Source organism: Lithobates pipiens, unplaced genomic scaffold (genome assembly GCF_037356315.1).
Source record: "Lithobates pipiens isolate NorthernLeopardFrog02 unplaced genomic scaffold, aLitPip1_a1.2 Scaffold_8, whole genome shotgun sequence".
Lineage (NCBI taxonomy): Eukaryota > Metazoa > Chordata > Amphibia > Anura > Ranidae > Lithobates > Lithobates pipiens.
The window spans coordinates 123263397-123283921 of NW_027507903.1; the positions used below are offsets into that span (position 1 = coordinate 123263397).

The 20525-nt window shown below is 42.6% G+C and overlaps 1 protein-coding gene across 3 annotated transcripts in view; it reads left to right on the forward strand.

Moving 5' to 3' along the window:
- The window catches only part of LOC143960579 (uncharacterized), a 151434-nt gene that overhangs the window by 25023 nt on the left and 105886 nt on the right, over nucleotides 1-20525 (forward strand). For all 3 annotated transcript variants that reach the window (XM_077469323.1, XM_077469322.1, XM_077469321.1), the window contains 2 exons: nucleotides 14532-14591; nucleotides 18379-18431. In XM_077469323.1, the coding sequence (XP_077325449.1) occupies nucleotides 14532-14591; nucleotides 18379-18431 (113 nt within the window). The remainder of the gene's footprint in view (nucleotides 1-14531; nucleotides 14592-18378; nucleotides 18432-20525) is intronic.

Below are 20525 nucleotides of genomic sequence, written 5' to 3' on the forward strand. Positions count from 1 at the left end.
AAGGCGGCACTAATAGGCACAGATAAGGCGGCACCGATGGGCACAGATAAGGCAGCACTGATGGGCAAAGATGGGCACAGATAAGATGGCATGGATGGGTGGCACGGATAAGTGGCACGGATGGGCACTGATAGGTACCACTGATAGACGGGACTGATGGGCACTGATAGGTGGCACTGATAGGTGGCTCTGATAGGTGGCACTGCTGGGCACTGATGGGCGGCACTGCTGGGCACTGATGGGCGGCACTGGGTCGCAGCACCTTTGAGGCAGATTGTGGGCACTGTGGGTGGCACTGTTGGTGGCACTGTTGGTGGCACTGCTGGATGGCACTGTGGGTGGCATTGTGGGTGGCACTGTAGGTGGCACTGTGGGCACTATGGGCACTGATGGGGGGCACTGATGGGGGGCACTTACTTTTATTCAGGATGGCATGGCGGTGGGCAGGTGGGCACTGGCAGGGGGCAGGTGGTCAGCTGTATTGCTGGCCGTGATCGGGACTGATGTCCCGATCACGGCCGCCGGTGATCGGCTTTTTTTTTCTCTCCTCGCGCTGTCAGCGCGAGGAGGAATAATGGCCGATTACCGGCTCCGTTCTATCACATGATCAGCTGTCATTGGCTGACAGCTGATCACGTGATAAGGGGTCGGGATCGACCCCTTGCATGGATCGGTGATCAGGCGAGTCTCACGGACTCGCCGATCACAGAGCGCGCCGCGCGCGCCCCTCAGGGGGCGCGCAGGCCGCTCGTATCCGGGACGACGTCAATAGACGTAGTCCCGGAAATGTAGGTCCGCGCTGTTGCCGTCATTTGGCAATAGCGCGGATCTGAAGTGGTTAAAGAGGCGTTTTTTCAGCTGTAAAACTCAGAAAAACGCCGAAAAAAATCTGAAAGCTTCGGCTATTCAGCTTTTATAAGTGTTTTTGAGCCATAAGCTTTTGTGGGAATATAGTTTTGCTAAAAAACACTAATACCCTGTACACACGGTCAGACTTTCCAATGGAAAATGTGCAATTGGATCTTGTTGTCGGAAAATCTGATCGTGTGTGGGCTCCATCTGATTTTTTCCGTCGGGATTTCCGACACACAAAGTTTGAGAGCAGGATCTAAAATTTTCCGACAACAAAATCCGATCGTTTAAATTCCGATCGTGTGTAGACAATTCCAAAAGAAAGGGACAGACCACACGGCCGCTCAACGGAGGCACACCATGTCTGCTGTTTCACAGGACACTTGAATCCGCTGCTCGTTCGGGAAAACACTTTCCCTTTGAAAGTAATTTGTGCGGGGTGGTGTGGCTAATGGTGTCAAATGCCGGCCACACGTGGAGGAAGTTGTTAAAGCGATGTGTGTGTAGCTGCTGCCTGGCTGTGGAGGGACACATGAGCAGGAGGTTGACTGGATTCAGGTTTGGTGACACAGGCATTACCTTTGACACGTACTTTATCAGGCTAGGTTTTAATAGCAGCTATTAGCGCGGGACTATAACCTAGCAGTGTACATTCTTTTGCTGGTCGTGCCTCTGCTTTGTGCTTCAGGCTATGAGTGGTAAAGGGACCAGGAACTCCTCTAAGGGTTCTAAAGTGTCAATGGTTTCACAAGAAAACTAAATCCAGCCCCTGTATATATCACACAAGAGTTTTTTTCTTCTACCATTTGTAACTTGGAAAAGAAGAGTGATGCTATGATATCTCTCCATAGTGGGGCCAAACGTAGCAGATCCCCATCTAGTGCTCAGGACCCCCTTATTGAGGTTCAGGAGGCTGCCAATCAGGTAGATCTTCCCAAAGATTTGGAAGCTACTTATTTATCCCCTTCTGAGGATCCTAATATAGAAGGAGTAACATCACAAGACAGGTTGCTTGTGCACTCTCTTACTAAATTGGTTCGATCAACCGTTTTGCTGCCTGCAGCGCAGGCTCTTGTGGAACCCACCTCTTTTTTTTTTTTTTTTTTTTTAATTATTAATCTTTATTAAATTTTCACATTTATACAGACCACATTTTAAAATAACATTATCAGGGTTCAAATACCTCTTTCTTCCCTTCCGAGATCTGAGTTTTAGAGTTCTAGAAAGGGAAGGGGGACATGAAGATACATCCATACATCGCATATAATTAGCAAAAAAAAACAAAAGCACATTATCTAAACAGTACCATATCCCCCCTTCTCCTACCATCACTATTTTTGCAGTTCCTACGTTTTTCCTATTGTTCTAACCCCACCCCTCCCTCCCATCCCTTCTATCAACCCCGCCCCCCCTCCCCTCCCCTCTTATATATATATTGGTGCTTTTATCCTACAGTATAGCATAAATGTGTTATAATAATTCCCGAACCTTTAATGTACCCTACCCTACTCCTTCCCATTACCCATCCCCCCTCCCCTCTTCCCTTTCCTATCATGGTTTAAACTGGGGTATGCATCACTTCTATCCACTCTCGCCAGTTCCTATTAAACTCCTTTAGGTTATTTCGTTTTGCATATACTGCCCTCTCCTTACATAGATAGTCATTTACCGCCCTTGTCCAATCCTCTACTGTAGGGGGTAGCTTTGATTGCCATCTCCTAGCTATCATCCTTCTAGCTTGAAATAAACATCTTAGGATTGCCGTTGTTATTCCCTTCCTTTCTACTTCCTCCTCTCTGTAGCCTAAAATGCACACTATGGGATTTAACTCTATTACCGTCCCAAAAACCCTACTTATTATCTTTACCACTCCTTCCCAGTATCTAAATAATTTGGGACATTTCCAAAGCATGTGCATTAAATTCCCTGACCCCCCACACCTGGGGCAAAAGTCATCTGTTCTCTTACCAAATTTAAATAATTTCTGGGGAGTATAGTATGCTCTATTAATTACCATTAAATGGGAAATCCTCTGAGGAGGAGAGACCGAGACCTTTGGGCATGCCGCTAGGATATTTTTCCACTGTGCTCGTGTTATATTACCTAGGTCCTGCTCCCATTTCCCTTTCTCAACCCTCCCTTTCCTCTCACTATTAATCTGTTCACCCAGCTGGGCATAGAATTTAGATATTAATCCTTTAGTGGGTCCTGCTTGTGCTACTGGGTATAGCAAGGGCATTTCCTCCCATGTTAATAACAGGTTTCCAAACTGGGTCCTTAAAGCATGCCTCACTTGTATATAGGCATAGAATGAATTTTGTGATATCTTAAATTCTCTTTGCAGCTGGTCAAAGGATTTAATACCCCTGCCGCCATATAAATGGCTTAGCCTTACAATGCCACATTTTTCCCAATCTGCAATTTTTCCAACCCGCCATATTTCCTGTAGCTTCTTATTGTTCCATAGAGGCGTATACTTTGTTATTTCACTATATCCCATTTTTTTTTTAACTGTACCCCATAGCTTTAACATCATTTTTACTGTAGGGCATCTACACTGGAATGAGTCCGCTTCCAGGGTCTCAATCAGGGTACTATGTGGGGAGCCTGTTAATACTAATCTCCCATTTGGGGTTCCTCCGTTCTTCTCATCGATCCCCCCTAGCTGTTGTAATTGGGACGCCCAAAAGTAGCACTCTGGATAAGGGACCGCGAATCCTCCTTCCTCTCCCGGTAGCTGAAGCATCCGCAATTTCAATCTAGCCTGTCCTCCCCTCCATATTAACTCCCTAAACAGCATCTCGATTTTATCAAACCAACTTTTATTAATCCATATTGGGGCATTGTGTAATATGTATAAAAGTTGGGGCATCCATATCATTTTTATCAGATTGCATCTGCCAGCGACCGAGAGAGGCAATCGTTTCCATATAGCAATTTTTTGTTTAAACTTAGCCAGTAATGGGACTAAGTTATAACTTATATATTGCTTAGGATCCCTTGACAAGGTTACTCCCAGATATTTCAACTTATCCACCATTGGCATTTGGGGGGTTCCCAGGGCCGTTTGCTGACCAATTGGGTCCAAAGGGAGACATTCCGATTTTTCCCAATTTATCTCCAGCCCAGTGAAGCCTCCAAACCCTTGCACCAGTTCCATTGCCCTTGGTAGTGAGTATCTCATATCCCCTAAGAACAATAGGATATCGTCTGCATAAAGTGAGATTTTTTCCTCTCCAGTTTTTCTTACAAAGCCGACAATATCCCGGTTTGCTCTAATTGCACATGCCAGGGGCTCTATGGCCAATGCAAAGAGCAGGGGTGATAATGGGCACCCCTGCCTCGTCCCTCTCCCCAACTCTATTTTCCCGGATAACTCGTTATTAACTTTTAGTCTCGCACTAGGTTTGTCATATAGCATCCTAATCCATCTTATAAAGGAAGGACCCAGGCCAAATTTCTCCAAAACTTTCCATATATATCCCCATTCTACGCTATCAAATGCTTTCCTTACATCCAATGCCACCACTGCACCCGGAGTATCGTTATCCATTGGGACCTGCAAGTTCAAAAAGGCTCTTCTAATATTTATACTCGTTGACCTGTTGGCTATAAACCCTGTTTGGTCCATATGGACCAATCTTGCTATGACTCGATTAAGCCTAGTCGCTAAAACCTTGGCCAATATCTTTGTATCAGTACACAGAAGAGAGATTGGCCTATACGCTGCAACATCTAAGGCGTCCTTCCCTTCTTTGTACAACAGGGTTATAACCGCCTCCATCATTGATGGGGGCAATTTACCCTCCCCATATGCTCCTCTTAACATCTCCAGAAGTTCAGGAATCAGTATCTCGCCAAAGTTTTTATAAACTTCAATCGGTAGTCCATCCGGCCCAGGCGATTTCTGATTTGGCATACTCGCAACTGCTTCCCGAAGTTCTTTCAAAGTTATTGGGGCTTCCAGTTCCTCTCTTTCTTCTTGTTTCAGACATGGTACCTCTAATTGACCTAAAAATGCTTCCATTTGTTCATCCATCCCTACTTTTTGTGCAGTATATAGGTTTTTATAATATCCTTCAAATGCTTGGGAAATACTCCCCGTTTCTGTTATAACCTTTCCCTCAGATATCCTAATCGCCGAGATTGAGGAAGGACCCGAGTTATTCTTCACCAGTTGTGCCAACATTTTTCCCACGCTTTCCCCTTCCGCGAAGGAGGCTTGGCGTTGGAACATATGCTGAATCTCTGCTTTCTTTAGGGCTAATAACCTAAGTTCTTCTTGTTTATCTAACCAGATTTTTTCTTTGCCCTGCGTGGGGTCCCTAATAAAATCTCTTTCAGCCTCTGACACTTCTCTCCCTATTTGTACCTCCTGTTCCCTAGATTTCCTGTTTATTTTTGCTATTGATTGGATCATAAGGCCCCTTAAGAAAGCTTTCAGAGTGTCCCACAAGATCCCCGATGTTACTGTACCCCGGTTATTTTTTAGAAATTCTTTTAATTCCCACTGAATTCTCTCAGGGCATTCTTCTGTCTCTTTTTTTATCAGTTCTAGCCAGAGCGGGTTCACTTTCCACAACCTCTGTATCTTACGTTCTCTCATTTTTAATACTGCTATCACTGGGGAGTGATCTGAAATCCCCCTGGGCTGATATTCAACCTTTTCCACCATTTGTAAGGCCAGGTCATTCCCCAGTATCATATCAATCCTGGATAACGTAGTATGTGTGGACGAGTAGCAACTATACTGCCGAACTCCCGGGTTCCCAGTTCTCCATAAATCCCATAATCCTACTTCTTCCAGGTACTGTCCCAACCTCCCCTGCCAAGCTGGTTCCGCCAGTGTTTTTTCTGGGAATCTATCAATTTTAATATCCAATACCGTGTTGAAATCCCCTACTATTATTATAGGGACACCGTCTATCCCCACTAAAAATTCCTGTAATTTAAAAAGCACTTCCATTTTAAATGGTGGGGGGATGTAGATGTTTGCCAGCATACATTCCCTATTTTCAATTAGGCACTGTAAGAAAATGTATCTGCCTTTTTCATCCAGGCTAACCCGTTTGCATACAAAATTCACCCCCGTTTTTACCAAGACACTCACCCCTCTGCTATATGTCGAATAAACAGAGTGATATTGAAATTGATATTTTCTGCTCTGCAGCCGGTATATTGTATCTCTATTTAAATGGGTCTCCTGTATGCAGAGCAACTCTACTCCACATCCCTCCAACAAGGATAGCACAGCTTTTTGTTTCAGCCGCGTCCCCAGACCCCTCACATTCCAGGAGCCTATCTTAATTTTACCATCCTGCATAACCATAAAAAAATATAGAGGAGAAAAAGAAAAAAAAAAGAAAAACCTAAGGTAGTAAAGAAAGAGAGCGAAATAACCAGTCTACTGATGACACTATTAAGAACCATTTGTCTCCCAGTACCCACCAACTCCCCTCTAACTTCTTTTATTACCTTATACCACACTTCCCATATATTACTCCCTTGTATAATAACAAATTTATTAGGCGTCACCATTAACTCGTATGTTATGTGTCTTTGAATATACATTATACTGTATGATCGTTTATTACCATTTTCCCCCTTGTGATCAATAAATTTTCCTTGTTTTTTACCACCCCTAGTTTTACCACCCCACAGTTTGTGTCCTTTTTTGCTTTGAATTATTTCCTGTACTACCTTTATTAGTGCATACTTATATTTTTTTCCCCCTTCAACCTCCCCCCTATTTTCCCTACTACACCCACCCCCTCTCCCCCCTTTCTACCTCCCTCCCGCCCCTCCCCCACCTTCCTAGGTGTTACCCTAGGGGCTATTAGTGACCTTATACCACTCTCTTCACAACCTATTTACCACCCTCACCTAGTGCGCTCGCCGTGTATTACCTCCCTCCCACCCCCCTCCCATACAGACACAGACAGCTCACACCCAAAAAAAAAAAAAAAAAAAAAAAACACACATACTTCATCCCCCCCTCTCCTTCTATCTTCCCATCCCACTCAGTACTAGAAACCCCAGCAACTACAACTTTTCTTTATTTTCTTCTATCCATTTTTCCACTTCTATCGGGGAACTAAAAACCTGAGTATGCCCTAGTGCATTAATCCGTAACTTTGCAGGATAAAGCAGAGCATACGGCACCCTGAGCTTCTGTAACCTGCGTTTCACCTGGAGGAACTCTACCCTTTTTCTCTGAAGTTCTGGGGAAAAATCAGAGTATAATGAAATTCTAACACCCTTATACAATACATTCCCCATTTCCCTTGCCTTCCGTAATAATACCACTTTATCTTTATAGTTCAATAACTTCATTAATAATGGCCTAGGACGGCCCCCCTCCAATGGTGCTCTAAAGGGTACCCTATGTGCCCTCTCTATTGAGAACGCTGTTGAAAAAACATCCCTCCCAAACAGTTCAACCAGAAGGTGCTCCATAAATTCAGCAGGGTTTACACCCTCACTTTTTTCCGGAAGTCCCACTACTCGCACATTGTCCCTCCTGAGCCTATTTTCCATTTCGTCCATTCTTGTTCTATATCCACCGAACTGCTCCTTCAGGCTTTCTATTTCTTTAATTAGGAATGTTGTATCGTCTTCCAATCTGCTGGTCCTTAACTCAAGTTCTGTCGTCCTTTCCACCACTTTCTGTAGGTCTTGCCTTACCAGCATTAGATCTTCCTTCACTCCCTTCATTTGATTACAGAGTTCTTTCAGTGAGATGTTACATGCGTTTACGGCCAGTAACACATCCTTAATTGTTGGCTCTTTTTCAACCGGAGGAGAGTCACCCGTTGTGACCTCCATATTCTGTTCCCCTGCACCCGCTTTTTTATTAACTGGGCATTTGGACACTGCTCCGGCCTGTGTATTAATGTTAATGTTCGATTGACCCATGCTTTTCCTTTCAGATATTTCTCCATGCTGCCCCTTTGTCTGCCCTTTTTTTGGAGGGGTCTGTGATGACTGTGCAGGGTTATGAGCATATTGTTCTAATTTAGCTGCTGTGGTAGACTGTTGCGAACTTTTTTCCCCTTTTTCCTTTGCAGAGCGCAAGTGCTGCATCTTAATTTCCTTTTCTCACCCCCTTCCACAGAACAGTCCTGGATATATCGTATTTTAATATATTTTTAACTTTAACTTTTTAACCCAGCCGCCCCTCGCTCAGTTGATTACTTAGTGCAATATTAACCGTCTCTTATAACCAGTTCTCCAGTATTCACTTCATGTATCACCAAAACTTCCTGTTTTAATGCTTCACAGCAGACATTTATTTGCACACACTTAGTTCAGATACCGTTCAACCAATTGATTTTTAGAGCAGTCACCATCCCTCAGTTAATCAATAAATGCGATACTGATCTTATCTTATAGTTAGTCAGTCCACAAGCACTCCGTTCACATATCACAGACTTCCTGGTTCGTTGCTTACAGACGTTCGTTTTTTACAGCAGGCACTTCTTTACTTATACTGCATGGGTTATCATTCGTTCGTCTTAAAGCACAAAACGGATCAATGAATTCCAAGGGACAATAAGCTATAGGTCCTTCTCACCCCCGGCCGGCGCCCTCTTGTTTACTTGTTACCAGTTCTCAGGCATCGCTATGCCCACAACTTGCTCTGCTAGACCTCCACCTGCTATGCCCCTCACACCTCCGCCTTCTTCCCCCCCCCCCCGCAGTCCTGCCGCTTACCTCCTTCCTCCTATCGCGGCTTACTGGAGAGCGGGAGGGCCTCTTGGTGTCCACAGTGTGCGGCGTCTCTTCGGCAGGGTTCAAAAGCGTTCGGCTTGGTCGGGGGTACTCGTGCTTCTTTGGCCGTGCTCGCTGGGGTTCAAGACCCGGAAGTAAGCGTGGATCTCCGAGGGTTCAAAAGCGTTCGGCTTGGTCGGGGGTACTCGTGCTTCTTTGGCCGTGCTCGCTGGGGTTCAAGACCCGGAAGTAAGCGTGGATCTCCGAGGGCTCGGCACGATCGTACAGTAATGCGCTGTCACTCCTCCTCCCGTCCAGCTTCAATGTACAGCTCCAGCCCACCGCACGCTACGTCCGACCGAGGCACTAAGCGCTCCAGGCTCTCATCAAGGGGGTCTGGGAGAGAGTCACACACGGCGTCTCACATCTCTCACTCACTCCATCTTGCACATCCGGTCACGCCCCCCGCTGCTGCACCACATTGCACCCTCCTAGCGACCGTGGAACCCACCTCTAATTTGGGATCATTAAAACCTCCCCCATCTAGGGATGCCTTTCCTATTCATGCATGGCTAAAGAAACGTATGTATGCTGAATGGGAACATCCGGATAAACAATATTATCCTCCTAAAGCCCCATACACACTATCAGTCTTTCCTTCAGATTTACCAAAACCATATAATATGAAGTCAAACCTTAGGAGTTTCAATTTGTATGCAATCAGGCAGACCCTTGCACTGCATGGTTTTGGTAAACCTGAAGGAAAAACTGACAGTGTGTATGGCTTAAGAGATTCTCCATACTTTATCCTATGGAAGAGGTTTTCTATAAAAATGGGACGTTCCAGCGATTGATGCTGCAATCACCTCAGTGAACAAGAATCTCACATGTCCGGTGGATAATGCGCTAATGTTAAAGGATCCAACAGATAAAAAGTTGGAACTTCTTTCTAAAAGCCATATGTCTTTAGCAAGTTCAGTAGCGCAGCCGGTTCTTGACGCAATTGGTGTATCCCAGTCCATTAAGGATCAGTTTGTGGAGATACTTAAAATTCTGCCTGATCAACAGGCCCAGCAATGGGCTGGTGTATCAGACGCACTGTGTTTCACAGTAGATGCTATGAAAGATTCTTATGCTTGGACTAGTGCATTCTCGCAGACTTCTATGGCTGCAAAATTGGTCAGCCAAAGCACCGTGTAAAAATCTCTTAGCCAGTTTCCCTTTTCATGGGGAACGGCTATTTGGAGACGATCTGGATAAATACATCCAAAGGATCTCTAATGGGAAAAGCTCTCTTTGTACCAGTAAAGAAGAAGTTCAAACATTTCTCCTTTAAATGTGCTGCCTCACCTGTACCAGGGGCATCAGCCTCTAGGCAGTCTCGATGGCCTCAACCATCAGGTTCAAGGGGAAGACCCCAAGGGCAGCACCAAGGTCAGAAGAGATCTTGGGACAGAAAGCCCACAAAGCAGAATGCTAAAGCCTCCTTATGAAGGGGCGCCCCCACTCACTTGGGTGGGGGAAGGCTCCTGCAATTCTCAAGGATCTGGCAGGAACAATGTCAAGACAGATGGTTGGCTTCTGCAGTTTCTCTAGGTTACAAACTAGAGTTCCGAGAGTTTCCGTCTCCTCGTTTTCTAAGCTCAAATGTTCCCAAGGACCCAAAGAAAAAGAAGTTTCTCTCTCTCTCTCTTTCTAGCTCTGGATCATCTATTATCCCAGTCGGTGATATTGGAGGTCCACTCAGTGGAACAGGGCACAGGTTTTTATTCAAACCTTTTCACAGTTCCAAAACCAAACAGAGAAGTAAGACCTATTCTAGATCTCAAAGATCTGAATCGGCACTTAAACATCCAATCCGATCGGTTGTTACCATCCTGCAAGGAGGGTAGTTTTTGGCTTCAATCGATATCAAAGATGCATATCTCCACGTGCCAATATTTCCCGCTCACCAGAAATTGATGCGCTTCGAAATAGAAAATCATCATTTTCAGTTTGTGGCCCTGCCATTCGGTCTAGCCACAGCACCACGGGTGTTTTAAAAAATTCGGGCACCTCCTTTAGCCAAATTAAGGGCTCAAGGCATAACGGTCCTAGCCTATTTAGACATTTAGATCTACTTTTAATAGATCATTCAGTCTCGGGTCTAAACCAGAGTTTGGTCACAGCTGTAAACTACCTGGAATCTCTAGGTTGGATACTCAACCTAGAAAAATTCTCCTTAAAACCATCAAGGAGATTGCAGTACTTGGGACTGGTCATAGATACCATACAGAAAAAGGTATTCTTACCCCAGACAAGAATCGGTTCCATTATAGGACTAATTCAGCTTATTACAGCAAAGAAAAAGCCTTCCATTCGGTTGTGCGATTGTTGGGGAAAATGGTGGCCTCCTTCGAGGCCGTCCCTTACGCGCAGTTTCATTCAAGACTGCTTCAAAGCACCATCCTGTCAGCCTGGAACAAAAAGGTTCAGGACTTGGATTTTCCAATACGCTTGGCTCCTGACGTACATCAGAGCCTAAATTGGTAGTTGGTATCCAGCAACCTCCAAAAGGGAAAATCGCTTATACCAGTCTCCTGGAACGTAGTGACAACAGATGCCAGCCTTCTAGGCTGGGGACCAGTTCTGGAAGAAGATTCTGTCCAGGGGCGATGGTCCAAGTTGGAGAGGACCTTGCCTATCAACATTTTAGAAATTCGGGCAGTTCGTCTGGCCCTAGAGTCTTGGACGGTCAGACTAAGGGATTGTCCTGTCAGGATCCAGTCCAACAATCCCACGGCTGTGGCTTACGTCAATTACCAGGGGGGGCATGAGAAGTCATGCAGCCCAAAAAGAAGTGAATCATGTTCTAGCTTGGGCAGAATACAACATTCGTTGCCTGTTGGCAATATTCATTCCAGGAATAGAAAATTGGCAGGCGGACTACTTGAGTCGCCAACAATTATTTTCGGTGGAATGTTCTCTTCACCCCGACATCTTCCTAGCGATATGTTAGAGATGGGGTACTCCAGACGTGGACCTGTTCACGTCCAGATTCAACAACAATGTTAATAACTTTGTGTCGAGAACAAGGGATCCACTAGCATGCGGAACAGAGGCATTAGTCTTCCATGGGATCAGTTTTCACTGATCTATGCATTTCCTCCAGTTCTGATACTTTCGCGTATTTTTCACAAGATCAAGCAGGAACGAAAGGAGGCGATTCTGGTGGCCCAGAAGATCTTGATTTGCAGAGATCATAAAGATGGCGGTAGGAGTCCCTTGGACTCTGCCACTATGGCCAGACCTTCTCGCACAAGGTCCGGTATTCCATCCTAACTTACAGACGCTAAATTTAATGGTATGGCTATTGAGACCCACATTTTAAAGGATCGTGGGTTGTCTCCTTCGGTAGTGTCTACCTTGACTTTTATGCCAGGAATCCGGCTTCCAGAATCATTTACTATAGAGTCTGGAAGGCATATGTTTCTTGGTGTGGATGCAGGGGTTGGCACCCCAGGAAATATGTCATAGGTAGGGTCCTTGATTTCCTGCAAATGGGATTAGAAATGAAGCTGGCCTTGAGTACAATCAAGGGCCAGATCTCGGCCTTGCCGGTATTTTTTCAACGGCCTCTTGCTTCCCACTCTCTGGTGCATAGCTTTCTTCAGGGGGTAACCTGGATCAATCCCCCTATCAAGGCACCTCTAAATCTTTGGAATTTAAATTTGGTCTTATTGGCTTTGCTAAACCAGCCTTTTCAGCCTTTACGAGAAACTCCCTTGGTTCTTTTGATTAGAAATATAATCTTTCTGGTTGCCATTTCTTCTGCTAGAAGAGTATCAGAACTTGCGGCTCTGTCTTTTAAAGAGCCATATTTGATCATTCATAAGGATAAGGTGGTTTTACGTCCTCATCCTGATTTCCTACCAAAGGTGGTGACAGCTTTTCACTTAAATCAAGATATTGTTCTTCCTTTCTTCCCAGAGCCTCAATCTAGGGAAGAAAAGGCAGTACATTCCCTTGATGTAGTAAGAGCGATCAGAGTTTATTTAACCTCCCTGGCGGTATGATTATTTCGGATTTTAGGTGCTGAAAACATTACAATTATTTTGCATGAAAATTTGGTGTTTTATATTGTAGGCCTGTAATTCTTAGGAATAACTCACTTAAATCTGTCCAAACGAGAGTCTAGCAGACATCCTGGGTATGATAAAGTTTGAAAAATGAAATCATAAATTATAATATAATAAATAACTACAAATAATTATACCAAATAATAATATAACAATAATAAAAATGATTCAATAATGTAATCAAATCAAAAACACTGAAATTTGCTCAGTTGCAGAATTGCCACTGTCATTACTTTTCAGTATTTGATGACGGATCTCCCCACAAATCACTATCCTTCGTTTCTGCGAGTGATTCCAATTTATTATCGCTGTTTTCTAGCTGGTCTAAAATCATTTTTGATGTAAAGGGACAGTTTTGGTTGCTATGGACAATCTCCAGTTTCCAGGCATAAAGAACAGTTTTTATATGATAAAACTGCATGCAGGACACTGGGCAGAACACTAGGGACAAAAGGAATGTGAAATTATTACATAACAGCAATGTAATCTATAAGATTACATTATACTGTATGTAATGTGTGTTTTTTTTAATTTGGCGCCGATCTCCGTCTCCGTGCGTCGCAACGCTCGCAGGGAACGGAGATCGGCTCCGTGATGAATCAAGCGGAAGACGAGCCGCTCGTACAGCGGGGGGACATCGCTGGATCCAAGGGAGAAAGTAAGTAAACCTCCTCCTGCATACAGCAATGCGGTCCCGAGTCTGGCTCAGGGTTACCGCTTTTGGTATAAAACTTCCACCCCGAGCCAGACTCGAACACCGCCAGAGGGGTTAAAGGCGACCACTCAGATTTGCAAGACAGATGTTTTATTTGTACTGCCAGAAGGTCCAAAAAGGGGATAGGCAGCCTCAAAATCTACTATTTCCAAATGGATTTGTCAAGTCATTATTCAGGCTTATGGTTTAAAGAAGAAGATTCCTCCTTTTCATGTTAAAGCACACTCAACCAGGGTGATTGGTGCCTATTGGGCAGTGCATCATCAGGCCTCTATGGCTCAAATCTATAAGGCCGCAAGTCGGTCTTCAGTTCATACGTTTACCAGATTTGATAAAATCTATGTTAAAGGTCATGAGGATATTGCCTCTGGGCGCAGTGTACTGCAGGCTGCACTATGAGTCCTCTGGCCTCCTTTTTTTGTTGTCTCCCTCCCTTCAGTTGCCATTGCTATTGGACATCCCACATAGTAAGTACTATGGCTCTGTGTCCCCGATGTAAGAAAACAAAACAGGGTTTTTAAAACAGCTTACCTGTAAAACCATTTTCTTTGATGTACATCAGGGGACACAGAGGTCCCTCCCTTCTTGGTATACACTTGTATTGCTTGGCTACAAAACTGAGGACTCCCAGTAGTAGGAGGGGTTATATAGGGAGTACACTTATTGCCTTAGGGCGTGCCAGTGTCCATCACCTATCAGTGGCGCTATAACCCACATAGTAAGTACTGTGGCTCTGTGTCCCCTGATGTACATCATAGAAAAGGATTTTACAGGTAAGCTGTTTTAAAATTCATGTTTTTTTTTTGTTTGTTTTTTGTTTTGTTTTTTTTGGTTGAACCCACTGGTTGAATGAAAAAAAAAAACTCATCTATGGCCAGCCTTAGTGCCACTGCTTCATGCTAAACTCTTCCCTCTCCATGGAAAAGTAGCAAAAATATAAGAGGAGAGACAGCCAGTTGGACCAGGAAGGAACCCATACTTTGAAGAATAATGCATTTTAGAGTTAATTTTTGGCCTAATTTAAATGTTAGGATACTTAGGAGAAAGCTTTGAGAGTTTGTCTGGCACCTGTAATCTTTATCCTATTAGTATTTATAAAGTTCATAGACTCTTCTGTTTATTTATCTTTCCTTTAGCCTTTTGACCTGAGAGAGATGGAGATCTTGCTGGAGTTTCCAGAGGATTATCCCTTGGAGGTATTTGTTCCACAGATTCCATTATTTATGCTCCTAATCACAAACTGCTAACCCTTTAACCACTTGCCACCCAGACCAATTCTGACATTTCTCTCCTACATGTAAAAATCATAATTTTTTTTGTTAGAAAATTACATAGCACCCCAAATATTATATATGTTTTTGTTTTTAGCAAAGACCCTAGAGAATACAGTGGCGGTCGTTGCACAGTATTTGCGCATCAACTTTTGAACACTTTGTTTTTGTTTAAAAAAAAAAAAAAAAAAAAAGTTTTTTGTGCTTTCAAAAAACAAAACAGTAAAGTTAGCCCAATTTTTTTGCATAATGTGAAAGATGAACTTATGCCGAGTAAATATATACCTAGCATGTCACGCTTCAAAATTGTACACGCTTGTGGAATGGCGCCAAACTTCGTTACTTAAAAATCCCCATAGGCGACACTGTAAAATGTTTTACTGGTTACATGTTTTGAGTTACAGAGGAGGTCTAGGGCTAGAATTATTGCTCTCACTCTAACGCTCACAGTGATGCCTCACATGTGTGGTTTGAACACCGTTTTCACCGGGATCTTCCTATGCGCTCGCTTCTGCGTGCGGGCACACGGGGAAAGGGGCGCTTTAAATTATGTTTTTTTGTTTGTTTTTTTGTTAATCTAACTTTTTTTTTGATTGCTTTTATTTCTGCTGTCCGGCCCCTCCTCTGTCCCCTCACTGCCTTCTGGGAGATGCACAGGTCCCAGAAGACAGTAGGGACCAGTGAGATCTTGCAGCACGACTCGCACATGCCTTGTAGGGAACCAGGCTGTGAAGCCGCAAGGTTTCACTTCCTGATCCCCTTACTGAGGATGCTGGCGCCTCCACCTGGGAGCCGAGGGAGAGATTGTCTTCAGGTAAGGACATCTTGGGCGCCCTGGGCAGGTAGGTATCCATATATTAAAAGTCAGCAGCTGCAGTATTTGTAGCTGCTGACTTTAAATTTTATTTTTATTTTTTGCCGGAACTCCGCTTTAACATAATGTGATTTGGAGTAAATTTAATTCTCAGAATTCTCTAATCCACTTTGCTTTAACAGTTGTATCTGCACCAAATATCCCACTACCGGTAGTTATTCATTATAAAGGGTTAAAGTATCTACATACATTTATGGTTATAATTTCTCCTATCTTGGAAACCAGTCAATCTCATCTATGTGCCCCTTTCATCTCACACACACAGTGAGCTGGGATCATTCTAACAACTTCGTTCAGTGCAATTAATTCCACCTCCCTTCTCTCCCTGCTTTTCTTTTTTTTTTTTTTCTTTTTTTTTTAACAAGATTACGTTCAGGAGATTAAAGCTGTCCCCACACTGTCTCCCAAAGAGGATTTAACAAGATCTTTGTTGGCTTTGAGATGACGTTTGATGTATTTTCATCATTTTGTGCGTCTCAGCAGCACTCTTTGTTGAATTATAAAAATGTAAAGATTGACGGCCGATTGCTTTGTTTGTTATCACCTTTTTACCGCCCTTCTTACTTAAGATTCCCAGTCTAAAACCTTGGTTTATATCCTAACAGCATTCATTTATTAGGTTTAAATTTTCCGGGTGGTGATAGAAATAAATTTGTGCCTCGTTTATGAACCCTTGTGTCATTGAAAAGTGGCATTGCCCAAGGAAACCAATATATATTTTGGCTATCGTTTTGCTAGTTCAGGTTGGATTATGAAAAGTGTCCTAATTACTGGATGTTTTAATAATATACCAGATTTTTTTTAAAGTAAGTTCATTTTAATTTTACCACAGAAGACAGACGTAGTCTTTAATTAAAGGGAAAATTAAATCGATAGGTATGAGCAGAGAACAGCTCACTCTGCTGACATAGTGGGTTATATCCTAAAAATTTCCATGGACACCCCTGTCCCATCAGATATGCAGAGATCTTTTATTACTTTGATTCCAAAACCAGATAAGGACGCTTCCCTGTGCTAGCTATAAGCCCATAGCTCTTTTGAATGCAGACTTAAACATTTTCACCAAGCTTTTTTCCGTTCGTTTGAATACAATACTTCTATCCCTGATTCACTGGCATCAGGTAGGCTTTGTCCCCCTCTATCAGGTCGGGGATAACGCTAGGAAATTCAAAGATTTGATTGATGAGGCGGATTGGAACAGTGCCTGTACCTAGTTCCCATGCACACCTGAAAAAACTGCAATAAGATCTGCTACAATATGTTTGGAACTACAAACGGCATAGAATACCCCGCTCGGTGCTCATGTCATTGTGTTATGATGGTGGCCTAGCGTCCCTCAACTTTATAAAATATTACCAAGCAGCCCATCTTCACATGATTGCCTCTTGGTTTACCCAGCGCTCATATAACAAATGGATGGAAATTGAAAGACTATGGTTAGCTCCTATACACAATAACAACTTAATTTGGAATGCGGAGGTGGACCCTAGTTGATTGTTGGGGTCCCAACTTAGGAGGCTTTGGAGCACGTTGTCCTGCCAACACACTGGAAAAATCATTGATGACCTCTTTCCTGTACAACCCCAAAATGCCCGACAACCTTACCTTATGTCCTCTCCTTTGGCTTCGAGGAATCTGTTCTATTTTGGTAGACCCTAGCGCTCGCAAATTACTACAATTTGCTGAATTTCAGGATAAATTAGATTTACTTTGCTAGGTGTTTTATGGCTGCAAATCCAGCATTGTGCCCAAACTATAACTCCTATTTTCTACCCTGTCTTCCTTTGAATGTACTATTTTAGAAGGCTCAGCACGAAAGGGTATGATTTCTGATATCAACCGGATATTAAATGCCTATTCTATTCAAACTTGTGGTAAACATTCTTACATGCTGGAGGCATAGCAGGCGATCTGGTATCGGGAAGCTAAAAGTTCCCTCTGTACTCTCTATAAGGAAAATGCGTATAAAATTCCTACTTTTGGTACCTGAGACCTGATGTACTTCATGCCATCTATCCTACTAGCTCTGATGGCTGTTGCCGCTGCAGCACAGGAAAAAAAGGTACCCTCCTCCATATCTTCTGGAGCTGCCTACTGATTGCCCCATTTGGGCACTCGACCCACCAGCTGTTGAGCCTTTTTGAGGTATCTATCCCTATGACACCAACACTTTTCTTGCTGGGCCTCTCCCCGCTAAAAGTTTCTAAACTGCACTAGAAACTGCTCCACCATATCCGTACGGCTGCACGATGTCTCATTGCTCTCAATCGTAAGCTGCTCTCCCCTCCCTCTCTGGGTGCTCTGTATGCTAGGATTAAGGACATGGAATTGATGGAGAAAATGACTGCTGGAATACGGGACAAAATGGAAGCTCACAATCGTGTTTGGGAACTATGGCATCTCCAGGAGGACTCGCCTTAAATTAGTAAATAAACTATCATTTTGACCCCTCGTTCTCCTCTTTTCTTTCTTCCTGATCTTCATTTCTTTTTTTTTTATTCTTTTCTCTTCAGGATATATTTTCCTTTCTCCCAAGGATATTACGATACGGTACAATGTTCCATCAGTTATATTGCTTTAGACTGAAAGTTTGCTATTTGTAGTTGTAAGGGCCGTGGTTTCTATAATTTGCCTTTACTCTCTAGCAGGTGCTTTATGTGAATATTGTGCCTGTACTCTTGAATGTTTTTTCCCATGTTTTTCCTTGTTTGATCAAAAATCAATAAAAATAGCTTTTTTTGAAAAATTCTGTGGGTTATGGGTTCTATTTTTGTAAGCACATTCTTTCCAGAAATTAAATATTTTAAGAGAGTACATGCATATTTATTTGAATTTCAGGTTTTTACAATACAAATCCCTGAGGATCAAGTTTTACCCTCAGTTATGGGCAGGTAAGGTAATAATTTATCAGTAAATTATATGAAATTTCTGTTGTAAAAAGTGTAGGCATATGTAAATGAGATGATTCAGAAACGCCTAAGAAAAATATAATAATAAAATTAATAGATGAGCATCTTAATGAGACATAATGTATACGGATAGGGACAAGTGTAGACATACACCCACACTCACTCAGGTTGAACTGGATGGACTGGTGTCTTTATTCAACCTTACTATGTAACTAGGTTCAAGCGGCAAGAATCAGCAGGGTATGCAGTTAGCAATACCCGCTCAGCCACTGTTTACATGTAGATGCACACAAAGTGGTTAGGGATAGATGTCCTAGGCTGGACTTCTTTCCCTAACCTGCAGGAAACTGCTCTGTTTGCAGCTACATGCAAACAGTGGTGACCACTGTCAGCCTGTCATTAGTTTAAATAGGCTGAGCAGCCACTGCTATTTACATGCCCTGGTCGTTCCAGCCGCAAGAATTTTCCAGGCGGCCTCTTGAGAACGCCCCCTACGATTAAATGCATTAGGGTGGAGCCTGTGCGGACCTCATCATATCTGCTAGACGTTATGCCTTACATGTTTTGATGCAATGTGGATACCTTTTTGTTACATAACAAATAAATGTAGCGGTTTTACACAATGAGGTTTTGTGCATGTTCTAGATTGTGGCATTGGTTGAGTAAGATTGAAGGCTTTATCTGGACCATGCTATGCACTCCAGTGGTTCTTGGTCACTTCATGTGGCTCATTTGTAGCTTCTCTGAAATATATTAAGTGTGGCAAACCTTTTATTATGTGGGGTCTTGTCTTGGTAAACAGCTGATGTCACTGTTGGTGGTGGCATTCACAAATTGCCATGGAAGATTTCAAGACGGTCACTTAAGTGGACTTTGTTAATTACACTGTTTGGTGTAATTGATTCACTTTATTTTCACCTTTCCCTAAAGGGCCAGTGCAGCAATTTTTCATTTTTAATGTATGGTGCATCTATATGTTGATGGTTTTTGAGTGCTGCTGTATACGCTGTTTGGTAAGTAATTTTATTTTATTTTGCATAAGCAGTTTTTCACATTTAATATTTGCTGACTGGATTATTTTAGAGACAATCTATACAGAGATGAACATGGAGGTTTCCATTTCTAACCTGATTCTGAAAATGATAGTTGCCTGGTTGTTGTAGGATATGTTGATCCAAAGGCTTTAAATACTCATCTAGAACTGGATGTATACTTGTTCTGAAAGTAATGGGATGAAAGAAACAGCCAGAAGTCCTGAGATTTATGGTCACTTAGAGGCGTTTTTTGACTCTTAAACATTATTTCATGAGTTTCCAGCAAGTATCTGTGATTCCAACTGTGATATTTCTTGCAGCAGACTGTCAGCTGGTGTTCAGTACCTGTCTGTGTGATGGTACCTTTTTCTTTTTGCCTTATAACTGGCAGGGTTGATTTCAGGCTCTGGTAGTTTTGGTACACATATTTTTGTCAGTTATTTTTTTATCATCATTATGTACTAGATATGCACTGCCGAAAAATGTATTTGTTTTCATTTTTAGTTTAATTCGTTTTTTTTTGTTTTTCATTCATTATGATCGAAATTCAAAAATCTGAAAATAAGAAAGAAAATTCAAAATACAAACTGATAATAAGTAACTATTAAATTATAGGTTTTGGCATTTCCTTTCAAATTTGGCTGTTAGTGAACGAATACGAATTTATCCAAAGTTACACATTATCCGAAATAACAAATACTGCATCTAAACAATTAGAACGGAACGAATTAATAATAATAATAATACTTTTTTATTATTATTAATTTGTTACGTTCCATTCGTTTAGATGCGGCATTTGTTATCTCGGATAATTTGTAACGTTGGATAAATTCATGTTCGTTACATTCAGTAACAGCCAAATTTGAAAGGAAATTCCAACACCTGTAATTTAATAGTTTGTTGTTATTAGTTATTTCAGATTTTTGGGTTTTTGAGTTTTTGCGGTTTATTCGTTCTTTGAATTTCTGGAATTTTGGATTTTCAGATTTACAGATTTCCGAATTTTGATTTTACGAATTTTCAAATATTCAGAAAAATTTGT